General features: G+C 51.8%; 1 protein-coding gene across 18 annotated transcripts in view; it reads left to right on the top strand.

The window, feature by feature from the left end:
- The window catches only part of FAM168A (family with sequence similarity 168 member A), a 205,081-nt gene extending 195,155 nt beyond the window's left edge, over positions 1 to 9,926 (top strand). For 17 of the 18 annotated variants that reach the window (XM_073879677.1, XM_025894128.2, XM_073879675.1 and 14 more), the window contains 4 exons: positions 262 to 404; positions 1,912 to 2,086; positions 3,388 to 3,518; positions 4,215 to 9,926. In XM_073879677.1, coding sequence (XP_073735778.1) covers positions 262 to 404; positions 1,912 to 2,086; positions 3,388 to 3,500 — 431 coding nt within the window. In that variant the 3' untranslated portion in view covers positions 3,501 to 3,518; positions 4,215 to 9,926. The remainder of the gene's footprint in view (positions 1 to 261; positions 405 to 1,911; positions 2,087 to 3,387; positions 3,519 to 4,214) is intronic. The other variant, XR_003212573.2, reaches the window with a different exon arrangement.
- The last annotated feature ends 2,871 nt before the right edge of the window (positions 9,927 to 12,797 follow it).

Raw genomic sequence — 12,797 nt, 5'->3', positions numbered from 1 at the left:
GGCCTCTTATTTTATAGATCATACCCCAGAGAACCAGAGATAAAAGATGCCAGAATTACTTATGCAGCCCTGTGCACCAGGACTGAGGGAGCTGCCTCTGGGCCAGGGCTCTCTGGGTGGAGCCCTGTTCTCTGTTCTCATCTGTGTTTCCAGCCTGCAATCATCCCCTCCTTGTCTGGGGAGTCGTGACTGGGACCTGCTGCCTTCCAACAGTGCTGTTCTGTCAACTAATTGGAAGTCTCTCTTATTGCCTTGGCACAGGATATACTGCGGGGACACCATACAAGGTCCCACCGACCCAGAGTAATACTGCTCCGCCCCCCTACTCCCCATCACCCAACCCCTATCAGACGGCCATGTATCCAATCAGAAGTGCCTACCCCCAGCAGAATCTGTATGCCCAGGTAGGTGCACGTGGAAGCCTGGGCCCACCTCTGCTGCAGGCAAAGGAGCCACCGCCCTAGGTGGGGTGGGGTTGGGAGAGAAAGAGAGGGAAGGCAAGTTTTGGCTCTGACCAGTTGTCACTGTTGTATCATGGAAACAATAGCCCTGTAGTCCACACACACCCTCACCCCATCTCACCTCCTGGAGGGGTGATGCATGAAGTCATTTAGATTAACAGAGCCTAGAATGTCAAGAGTAGCAAGAGTCCCTGGAGATCATCTAGCTCAATTCCTTTTTATACAGGTGGGGAAGCTGAGACCCAGAGAGGAGAGTGACTTGTCCAAGGTCACACAGGGAGCTATTGGTTGAGTCACGATGAGACCCAGTGTATCTGGGCTTCTCCCTAACCCCCACATCTGCCCTTCCTTGATAAAGTCCGTGAGCTAACCAGGGAGGAGGCAGGGGCTCAGGCTCTGTTACCAGTTCACTGTGTGATCTTGGGTAAGTTATTCTCTCTCTCTGTGCCGTAGCATCCCCACCTGGGCTCCTTCAGCTAGAGAACGTGTGTACTCTGAGGGGATGGCTATGACAGGGACTAGACGAGGCTCCAGCATGCACATGGCACATTTTTCTGGGGTGACAATTCTATGTGAGGTTTACTTAAGTAGTGAGGAGAACACACTGTAGATTAGAATGTGAAACTTTTAAAAGATAAAACAATAGGCTTGAGGTGGATTTTTCTTGTTTGTGGTAAGCTGCTTTGCACTATGTTCTCAGACCTCTGGGATTATAAACCCATATTCTGAGGCTCCTGTCAGTAGTTAGTAGAGGCGTTTGAGAAGTTCTGGATTAAGATGATCCAGGGGCCTGTGTCTGTGCCCCACAAAGGTCAGCAGGCCTGTGGGCTGTGGCAACAGGAAGCAACCATGTGATCTAGGCAGTGGGAAGTCACCTTAGACCTCTGTCTCCATCCTTACCTCTTTGCCTAAGAGAAATAGTAAGAGACATCTGAGGAAATGCTCTGCATTTGTGACAGTTTCCAATAGGCGAAATGGCAGTACTCACACTAATGTGACCGTCCCACTAGTAATGCTTCATGTGCGTGCACACAGTGGTCTGGATGCACCAGCCGCATTCATATCTTTTCCTTCACTGACCCTGGTCCCTGCCTTTACGTTTTAGGCGGCTTGCAGAAGCACACTGCCATAAGATACAAACATTTTAAAATGTTAAAATCAGGGCTGTTACCCCATTAGATCATCATAGCAGCCCCAGGAGCAAGGCAGGAGAGGGTTGGAGCCTTATTTTTCATGCCAGAAGCTGAACCCGATACTGAACTGTCCACAGTCATGTAGTCGGACAGACGCAGAGTCCCCGCTGGGGCCCAGACCTCGAGTCCCTGGGCCCATGCTCCTCTGAGCCCATCCCACAGGCTCTGGGAGGAACAGGCTCCCCTCCCTTCTCCTCTCTCCATATCCTACCCTGCGTCTCCAAAAGCCTGTCTGACCTCAGCCTTTTTTCGCCCAGGGAGCCTACTACACACAGCCGGTGTACGCTGCCCAGCCCCACGTCATCCACCACACCACGGTTGTCCAGCCCAACAGCATTCCCTCTGCCATCTACCCGGCGCCTGTTGCTGCCCCCAGGACCAACGGTGTGGCCATGGGCATGGTGGCCGGCACCACCATGGCAATGTCAGCAGGTGAGGGCAGGATCTGTGTCAGTGTCCGTCCCCCTTCTCCAGAAACTCATGACAGGCTGGAGAATACCGTCGTGGAATCGAGCGTAGCATAGCATGAGAAATTCTGTGCCAGGGGGTTCTGGGAACCCTGTCCACAGGGATGAGGAAGATTTCACCGAGAAGGACATCTTGAGTTAGGTCTTAAAGGGGGAACAAAAGCTAACCAGAGGGATGAAAGAGGGAAGAGCAGTCCAGGTGGAAAGAACATGAGCATGGCACGTTCACGGAATGGAAATGGTCCAAGGCCCTTAGAAAATAGGGGCATGGAGTTGGAAGGGCGGCTGGAGGCGTCAGCAAGGCTAAAGTGGAGAGGCCCAAATACCTTTAGGTAACGGGGAACTGGCAAAGGGGTATAAGCAGAGGAGGGATGGGTTCGGTTTAAACATTCTCTGGCTGCAGGGCGGAGGCATGGTTAGACGGGAGAGGCTGGAAGCAGGTAGATCAGTGGGGAGGCTGTAGTTCAGAGGAAGGACGATGGTACTAGGACTCCGGATCTAGAAAGGAGGGCGTGAGGCAATGTTACTTAGCAGGCAGGAGCTCAAGACCCTGTCCAGTCATTACTTGTAAGGCATGGAGGACCCCTTCTCCATTTCTGGCTTATTCTAAAAATCACACCAGAGCCCTGTCCATCTGGAATCTTGAGGATTGGGGCGGAGACACCACAGGAACAGCAGGGAAGGGAAGTCTCTGGATGCGCTGACATTCAAAAGAAGAGCATGAGATGGCAAGAGGGCTACGAATAACCTTTAGAAGACCCAGCTTTTACAGAGTCATTTGAGGGAAGAGAGCACAAGGGGTCTAGTGGGTGGGGGGCGGGAGTTGGGATTTTATTCTGCCCCTAATGTAAGGGGTTGTTGAGGCCTCATTCCCCAGATCAGGTCAGTAAGCTCTCAGTGGTCTGCTTGGTGTCAGCCTTGTTGTTCTGGTCCTGGGGACCAGTTACTGATAGATCAGAGCCCTGCCTTTAGGAACAGCCGGGCTAGGGTAAGTACAACCATACAGACCAACAGCTCCCACTTGGTAGAGTAGGAGGAGCATACAAAGAGGAGTAAAAGTGAGTGCCTCTGTCCTGGAGCATCAGCAAAACTTTCCCTACAGAGATGAAGCCTGGCAAGGTGGGAGGGGCAGGCAGTTCGTGAGCAGGTGGGGAGGTGGGGGGCCCAGATTGAGGAGCAGCTGTGTGAAAGGCCATGGCTTCATCCTCCTCATCCCAGTGCCCTGGGACGGCCTCACTGGATTTACTCTTCTCTCTGGATGCTCAGGTACCCTGCTGACCGCACCCCAGCACACCGCGATCGGGGCACACCCTGTCTCCATGCCAACATACAGGGCCCAAGGGACCCCCGCGTACAGCTATGTGCCCCCGCACTGGTAAAGCCTGCAGCCCATCCAAGTGAGTGGGGCCCGGGCTGGGAGAGGTAGGAGGATGGCCGGATACCAGGACTGCCCCTAGCAAAGCCCCTGGCCTGGTCTGCAGCACAAGTGTCCGCAGGGGCCAGTGTCCGTCACCAGCTGCTTTCCTGCTCCAAGTTCAGTAATAGCACTCTTAAGGACAGCTGTGACTTTACATATATTCTAGGTACTTTACATGTGTTCTCTCATAATCCTTATTATGGTAGCCCTGTGAAATGAGGATTATTAGCTCTATTTTACAGATAAATACAAAGTTCAACATCACTTAACCAGTAGGACTCCAGTCCTCTAGTACTGAATTCTGTGCTCTTCACCTACAGCCTTCAGCCTTCCTTTAGCTCTGGGCCTCGTTCTTCAAATGAATTCTTACCTTAATCAGATGAAGACTTTGGGCCACTGCCCCCCGCACCCCTGCAGCTCCCAAGGCAGAGTCAGTGAACCGCAGGGCTCCAGGGATGTCACTGTTGAATTCTCTGCCTTCCCTTCTGATCTCCCCTGCCCTCCACCTCCTCCAGGAGCTCTTGGCACTGGACGGGAGGCAGGCAGCTCCACCAGGAAGGCCCAGAGGGCCCCTTGTAGGGCTCCCATGGGGAGGGGAGGGGAGGGGATCTGGTGGCTTCCTGAAGTGGCCTCAGGAATATCATTGTCACTAATGGCTCTCCCCTTCCTTCCTCAGATCTGGAGTCACACATTGTATGCAACTACTCAAGTCTTACACAGGTGCTGGAGCAGTCCCCTAGCAGCACCACCTCTATTTGCAAGAAGAGACAACAGAAGTGCAAGGGTCACTTTATGCATCTTTAACGGTTTTGGTTTTTATTTTTGGTTTTTGTAAAAGCTGCTTTTTCTAATCTCCTGCCTCTCCCCACTGTCCCCTTCTTAGCCGCTACCCTTCCAGCTCTGTCCCCTCCTTCTGACCAGGCACATCCTCTCTGCTCTTCTTCTCTCCTTCCCCAAGCATCTGGTCCCCGGGGACCCCAGTCTAGTGGCAGGCAGAGAGGGGGGTTTATTGCAATGGTTCAGCTGAAGATGTGATTTCCTTTGAAGAGCATAACACATGTGGCCCTCGGGTCCAGGGTAGAAACTCAGAGCTGTCGAGCAAGTTACATCTCTGGGGGATTATTTCTTTATTTTTCCTAAGCAAGATTGGTTGGGGACATGACCATGTCCTGACACAAAGGAAAGTCTTCTGAGAACCATCGCAACAGACCAAGAACAGAATCACCTGATTAGGTAGGAGTGTTCATAGCAGCTTAATACTCCAGGTGAGAACCTGGGAAAACCAGATTCTTTCCTTGGGAGAACTTGAGGGAGGGTGGGGAGGAGGGAGGGCACTGTGGGAAGAAAGAGGGGAGAGGGGCTTGCCTGCTGGCTTTGGTTTGTAAGGTCTCTGGCCAAATTGTCTGGGCCTGGATCCTCTGATTTGCACAGTGTTGTTAACTGACCTGGCACTTCCTCAAAAGGTAATTTTGACCTCAGACCTGCCAAGCAGCTGCAGGGTGATGGTATCCCAGCCTCCCAAAGCCTTGGAAGGCCAGATGCCCTATGTAATCCAAACCTTGGCCCCTGAGCCCAGTGGACCCACTCTGATAAGATGCTTCCTCCTGATTCGAGTGGGAACCTATGACATTTCTCTCCCTTCCCTCTGCCCTTCCCGGTGCCAGGGCTCACCAGTCTGTCCATGGGGCTCTTGGTTACCTTGTGCCATTCACGGCCGAAGTGAAGGAACCACATTCTAGGTGGGTGCTGGCAGCTCTGAAGGTCAGGATAGTGAAGGAAAAGCAATAGCAATAAACATTTCATAGACTCATGGAACTGAAGGGACCTTAGCAATCATCTCATCCATTCCCCTGTTTGATTGATGAGGAAGCTGCGGCCCAGAGAAGACAAAAGGACTTCCCTAGATCTAGCAGTAAATTAGCATTAAATGCAGCCTTCCTACCTAGGGGCATGTTATCCACAAAAATTTACCTAGGGATGGAGTAGCTTGGTTTTGTAAAAATTAAGTCAGCAGCACCCACACCTGGTGAACTCTGCAACAGTCTCTAGGCTTTGGTTTCTGCTCTTTTCCTCCATGGATTCCAAAGGAGGGGGTTGAAGCAGAGGTCACATGGGGGCAGATGGCAGGAACAGAAATTGCAAATGAGGAAATAGCATTTGGAAATTCTGTGAAGACATCTGGAACTTTCATTTTATACCGGACTCCAGCCCTAGAAGGAGCAAGTGGGCTGGCTAAGAAGGAGAATCTATGCTTTTAGGACAGTAGCCCCTCATCCTGAGACGAGAGGACAGGAATGAGGCCCAGGGGACAGGGGCCCTCCTGGGAGAAGACCCCCCGAGTCAGGAATCGTGGCTGGCCTCAGCCAGGAGCCCACTGTCCCAGCGCTGTCCCCTGCACCCAGCTTCTGGCTGGGCCAGCAGCCCCTCTAGGGGTAGAGGGGTGCAGGAACATTTTACTGTACAAAATGGGATCATCGACAACATTTGGGACTTTTAAATAACCTTTTTGATTTTAAATTCACACATACTTGGATACACCCCTACCCCTACCTCCCATGTCTCCCTTAAAGGAGGAAAAAATCAGGAAACTTGAGCCAGAGGACCTCAGAGGCTGTCTGGCCATTCCCAGGAGGGCAGAGCCCATCAGCATCCAACTGAGAGCCAGGAGTTGGGGGACCCACCTTCTTGGCCTTCCGGGGAACTGCAGGACCAGTAAGGAGAACCCTAACTATTCTAAATGGTCTGTTCTAGGGTGCTGATGGGGTTTCTTTTTAAAACAAGTTTTCCAGTGTTAATCCATTTTTTGCAAATACCTCCTCCTACTCTCTGGTTTTGTAAGGGTGGGTGAAGGTTGTTCTAGATTATGTCATATGTGTTTGGAAAATGCCAAAATAATACTAATGATAATAGGAAACCTTTGCATTTGTCAGGTGCTCCATAGATTCAGAGCGCTTCCCAGCCTTTAATTTACTGGCCCTGAGAGAGAGAGGCGGGGTCAGAGTTCTTGCACCCATCGAACAAGTGAGGAAACTGGTTCTAGAAGGAAAGGGAACTTGCCAATGTGAGCGGAATGCTAGTATCTTAATAGGCTTCTCTGAACCTTGCTGCCTCTAGGGGCTGGGTAGAACCACAGAGAGGGAGAGAGGAGACCTAGGAATGACCTTGTTACTTTTGTTCTTTCTATACCAGTAAGTAAAAACTAACATCTAGTACATCACAGTTCACAAAGCAGTTTCACATCCATTCATCTGGCTTAACCCTGTGAAATAAGAGTATTCCTCCCATTTGATCCATGGGGACACGGTGACTTGGGAAGGCAAAGGGACTTGCTCATCAGCGGCAAAGTCGCCTGAATCCCAGTTTGTCCACTTTCCCTCCAGTGTGACTCCACACACAGGCTTGTGGACTGAAGCGTCTATGCTCTGCACCCCTCTTTGCCCTAGAATGTAATTCCAGATCAGAGGCCCCGAGGCAAAAACAAGGTGCAGAAGGGCTATGGTCTGGAAGAGCCCAAGTCCAGCACCCCTTTTTCAGTATATGTGCTGGAGCCCCAGTTCTTCTGGCCTCCCCCTCTTGCTTTGACAGAGATCCACAAGCCTAGCCAAGCTTGGGGAGTCATCGCAAAGGGAACAAGTCCAGGAGAGCAGGGGTAGTAGTGTGCCTTGGGCAGAAGGAACATTCCCAGTAGGATCATAGGTGTCTCCTGGGCAGCATCCAAAGATACTGGATGACCCAGTGGTAAAGCTGGACAGAAGGTCAGCCAGAAGGGCCTGGTCACTGTAGGAAGGCCAGCAAGCCAGAGAGGACGAGGGTTGTGCCCACAGGACATAGTGAGCTACAAAGCTGGCACCAGCATGCAAACACCTCTCCACTCCACTGCCTCCCCGCCCCCCCACCCCAGAACCACAAGCTTGGTGGCCAGGGTTAGGGGCACAGGTGGTTCCAGGCAATAGTCGGCCCTCTTGGCTTCCCCAGCTTCTCCTTGACTCCCTCTCCTCAGTAGCCTAGGGCCCAGGAATCTGGTTCTGGAGTGCCCCCAAGTGGTCAGAACATAACTTTTTTGCCACTTTTTGAAAAAACTTAAATCTTTTCCTGAGACAGGACAATTTGCTACAGCTCTTCTCTCTTGGCAGTAACCCTAAAGTGTATATCCCCTTAGCTAAATATTGAACAAGGCCACATACACCTATCCACAGTTTTTTTAATGTACAAAGTACTTTGACATTGATTGCCAAATCCTCACTTTATAGATGGAAAAAACTAAGTCTCAAAAGGCTTAGGAGACTTGGGGCACCTGGCTGGCTTGGTCAGTAAAGCATGTGACTCTTGATCTCGGGGTCATGAGTTCAAGCGCTATGTTGGGCCTAGAGCTTATTTAAAAAAAAAAAAAAAAAAAAGCTTAAGAGACTTGACAAAAGTCATACAATTAAGAGAAAGAGCCCAGATGTGAACTCTTCAAATCCTCTGCTCTTTCAGTTGGCATCTATCACCTGCTGGGTCTCCAGTGGCAGGCATGAAGAAGGGGTGAGCTATCTGTCTGCCCCAAACAGAGGAAGACTCCCACGAGACCTGGGGAGCTCAGTCCTCCCAGCTGAGATTTTTATAACAGGTGGGCCCTGAGGACCCTGGCAGCATCAGGAGGATGAGAATTGGCAACAAAAGACCTAACTTGAACAAAACACTTTGGGGTCATGATGCCTAGGACTGAAGCCAAATTCAAGGGCAGCCCCAGGTATCTGTTCATTGAAAGACCCGTGGCCCTGGAAAGCCTGCCCACTGTCTGCACCCAGTGAGTTGGCACTCCCAGGGGACCTGGTATGGCCCTGAATGGCCAAAAGCACATCTGACTTCAATGCCTGGGCTTGCTTTTCCCATGGATGAGAACCAGGACCAAAGAGTTCTTGCTGTATCCCAGCTCTTGCCCCTGGCCACCCAAATTGTTCCAAGTTTGAGGTTTACCATCCCAGAGAGCTAGGGGGGCTCCTCTGGAGGGTTTGCTTTGTTCTGAGTGGCATTCAGAAATGAATCACATAGAGTATAAAAATAGGGCAGGCCCCTTGGTTGCCAAGCCTGGAGCCCTGCATATCAGAATCCTTGTCTCTGCTCCATGGCCAGAGAAGGAAGGCCTGGAGGGCATGGGTCTTGGTCTTTGTGTGGTCGTAGTTATATAGCACTTTGGCTGGATTAATCACTTAGATGTCACTGTGGCATTCCTCCGTTGCAGTTGAGTGAAGATACATGGAAGCTCTGCTTGTCCATCCTGTATTCTACATCACTACAGTATGCGGCCCCATCTGCTTGCTGAGCTTCAGAGAGGGGCAGATCAGGCAGCGGAGCGGGCTCCCAGCAGGTGCATAGCCCCAGGGGCAGCCAGGCCCCACCCAACAGCAGGATCACAGCAGAGGAAACCCAGCCAGGCTAACCATCAGATTCCATACCTGAGCCTCCGAGATCAGGCTCCCATGGGTACGCCAGGTTGACTACAGTCCTTTACCTGTGTTCCCCTCACCTAGAAAACTTGTTTCTGAAGTTACGTATTACATGGTTCCAGGGCCCAGCCTTCACAATTCCTGCCTGGCAGGCCAGCTTCAACATTCCATAGCCAACCTTGCCTGAGCCAGACTTGGGCCCCATTCCCTCAGTTTCTCCAGTGGTGGTTTTCTATCTTGCATGCTGTTGAGTCCAGCCCAGTGGCCAAGTGAGGAACACGGGGGTTGGGACTGGCCGCCACAAAGCCAGAAAGGGAAACTAGAGCTCTTGTTTCCCATGGCTGCATCCATAGTCCCTGGGCATTCATGTTGCGGTGGTGGGGCCCTGTACCCATCCCAGCTCCTGGTAAAGTGGGTACTCTCTTTCCTGAAGAGAACAGATAATAACAGCTTTGCAGATAAGTACCAGCCCATAGGAGTCAGATGGGTGAAATCCTCTTTGGGCCGGATCCCAGCAAGACCAGCAGCTCGAGGCTCTAGCCTTCCTCCTCATGCCTGTGAGTCAGGGAAAGAGTGGGAATGCCCACAGACCACCTTCTCGGGTCAGCCAGATCATGTGGATCTGTGAGGGGACTCCAGCTCCTCCTTACCCAAGGGGAGGTAAGGCCAGGCCTCTAGCAACCTGGAAGTTGTCTATAATGACCTTTAAAGGCCCAAGGGTCTGTCCTCATCTCCTGACTAAAAGGCATTGCATCCCTATTTCATATCACATGACAGAGAAACCTGTTCTTGTGGCATGTAACATCCCTGTAAGAGCATTGTATATGATTTTGTATTTTTTAATTAATTTTAATCTACAGGTTGGAATCTAATTTTTAAATTTTATTGGAACTCACATTTTAAAGAAAAACATTTAAAATAATAATAATAATAAACCTTTGACCGGTGTCTTCCAAGTAGTTTGATCAAAGAACTTATAAGTGTTTTCAAAACAGCCTGGAGTGTAAAGATTGGAAAGTCCCATGGCCTCGCCTTGTGTGTATGAAGTGTAAATCTGGTTTTGTTTTGTTGTTTTGGATTCTTTTGGGTTTTTGTTTCATTTTATTTTGAAGATCAGATAGTGATCACTCTGAAAGATTGAAGCCAAGAATTTGTAACTATGATATTTACTGTAAGCTGTAGAACATTCAATAACTATTAAAAAAAAAAAAAGTTTCCAAAAACTTTTTGGAAAAGTCCGGGGTGACCAGACTGGTGGTTCTTGGGGCAGGGAGACACAGACCACTGCTTAGGCCAGTGAATTCCCTGGGTTTCTTCCCAAGCTCATTCTGAACTTGTTTTCACCAGTCAGGTAACACCTATGGTGCATCTCCCCGCAGGCGTAGCAGGGCTTCCCTGGGATTCAGCTGAGGGGCCTGGGAAGTGGCCCTCAGCACCTGGATTAAGGTGGGTGATACATGAGCCCTCAGGGGCCACGAATGATGAGGACTGCCGTCTGCCGAGGGCCTACCATGGGGCCAGCACTGTGCTTTATGTTGGGTAACTCTCCTAATCCTCACAGCCCAATGGGAGGTGAGCCGGTCGAGAGGGTGCAGCCAGAGAGTAAGTAACTTGGCCAAGGTCACAGAGCTTGGAGCTCAAGGTTCAGAGGTGGAGCTCACACTTAGTCTAGCTCCACAGGCCAGGCACTGAGTCCCACATTCTGCCCACCCTGGAGGAGGCAGTGTCTGTGTTTAGTTAAAGGGTGAATTTGTCAGGTGGAAAACCAAGGGAAGAGCTTACAGGTTTGTAGTCACAGAATGACAGTCAAGGGAAGTCAGGTGGTCTCCATCCAAAGAGTCACATGCTGTCAGTTTCTATCCTGAATCTCTTCCTCCTCTCCCCTCTGGGCAAAGCAACTGCCCTAGTCCAAGCCCATGCTTTTCCTGGTCATTGTGGCCACCATGCTCTCCCAGCCTCTAAGTGTTCAACCTCCTCAACTGGAGAGAAAATGGAGGCCCCACTGACCTGGCCCACACTAGAGCTATAATTACAATTCAGGACTCCTAAACTCTCCTTTTCTGCCACCCCGTGCCCTGTGCCTTTGCAGCATGCCCCCCCAGTTTCCCCTCCTGTCCTCACCTGACAGGGAACTCATTCTCCCTCCCTTGCACAGTGGAAAGCTCTATCAGATGTTGGAGTGGAGGGCACCTCTGGCCACAGACTTGGTCGGGCTGTGTCAATAGCAGTTTCTCCAGGGCAGGAAAGGGATTTTCCCCAGGGACTCAACTCCAGGTCACAGTGGTAGGACTGAGGGCCAGGAGCAGGCAGAGAGGTGGAGATCTGGGCCCCCATCCTCACTCGTCTGGTCCCTGGGGCGACAGGTGGAGTAAGGAGAAGTCAAACTCAGAACTCCCCTCAGCCCAGTGCCCCAGCTTGTCCTCCAGCTCCCAGGACTGCCAAGATTCAGAGGGGGCAAGCCTAGGAGGGGACAGGCCAGGAAAACTTCCAGATGAGTGTGGGGGCCCTGAAGGCTGCCAAGGGCATTGGATGTACCTCTACCTGATCCCTCAGCAACTCATCCCATCCTTTTGGGAGCTGGCCCCAAGGGACAGGTGAAGAAATTTAGGCCAGAGTCCTAGTTTTACCTTCCAGCAAACAGACCAAGAGGGGTGGGGGTGGTGGTGCTGGAGGGGAGCTGTGCTTATTACCCCAGGGGCCAGCACCATGGTGGGGGTATCTCTTACCTGGCCTGGGAAGCCCAGACCCAGCCTTAGTCTCCACACCAAGATGGCATTTGGAGTCCACAGTCCAGCCTTTCCCTGGGAAAGGAGGCCCTAGAATGGGAGGGACCACCTCCCACCCTATCCACCCAGGGTACTGGCTCTTGCTGTCTCATCATCTTGGTGTGTCATCCAAGTCCTGGGTGAAGTGGGGTTGGTTGGCTGAGGGGACAGCCAAGTTTGAGAAACCAAACCCCAAGATGCAGCCAACAGTTGACAAAGAGGGACACCAAGCGGACCCTGGCAGTGCAAGGGAACATTTCCTTAAAAGTGCTAATGATGCCCACTAGTCCCCTACAACAGACCCCTGTTCTAGACTTTGGCAACCTTTCATGCTCCAGAAAATTCCTCCTGATGTGCAGCCTGCCTCCTTTCCTCCTCTTCCCTAGAGCAGGTAAAGCTTTGCCGCCTAGGCCCTAAGACGTGCCCTCCCTTTCCTGCACATCTCAGAAGCCTGAGAGAGAGAGAGAAGACTGTGTCCTGGACAGCCAAGAGGCAGGGACAGAGCAAATCTCAAGGCACAGCTGCCCAGCTTCTCTCGGCTGGAGTTTTCTGTGCTGCTGCTGCGCCAGACCCCTGCCCATGGCTTCCATACAGGAGGAAGGCCTCCGCCCACGGACAAGATGGTCCTCTCACCCTGGCGTCCTGCCATGACCCCAGCCTTGGGGGAGCCTTGGGGAGCCCTGGCCGGGTTGGGCGGGAGTTGGGTGGCGGGGGCAGCAGCAGCTGTGGCCTCCGGGGACAGCAGCACCTCGGGCCGCTTCTGGCTACAGCGGGAGCAGCAAGGACAAGAGAGTGAGCTGGGCCTCTTGTAGGCCCAGCCTGACAGCCGCCCTCCCCCGGCTGCAGCAGGCCCAGAGCTCCCCCAGGCTTCCACACCTCCCCAGGCTCGCGCAAGCATCAGTAGCTGGTTCTTCAGCCTCTCTTTGGGACTCTCCCATTAACATCTAAATGTCTCCTTCCATCTTTAAAAAATACACCAAATACCCAGAGAACCCAGAATTAACTAAAAAATCTTCTCTCCCTGGAGCCTGAGTCTCCACCAGCTATTACCTGGCACAGTCTGGC

Source organism: Callorhinus ursinus, unplaced genomic scaffold, assembly GCF_003265705.2.
Source record: "Callorhinus ursinus isolate GAN/ISIS: 27379988/994484 unplaced genomic scaffold, GSC_fseal_2.0 scaffold35, whole genome shotgun sequence".
Classification (NCBI taxonomy): domain Eukaryota; kingdom Metazoa; phylum Chordata; class Mammalia; order Carnivora; family Otariidae; genus Callorhinus; species Callorhinus ursinus.
This window is presented reverse-complemented; position numbering and strand designations above follow the sequence as displayed.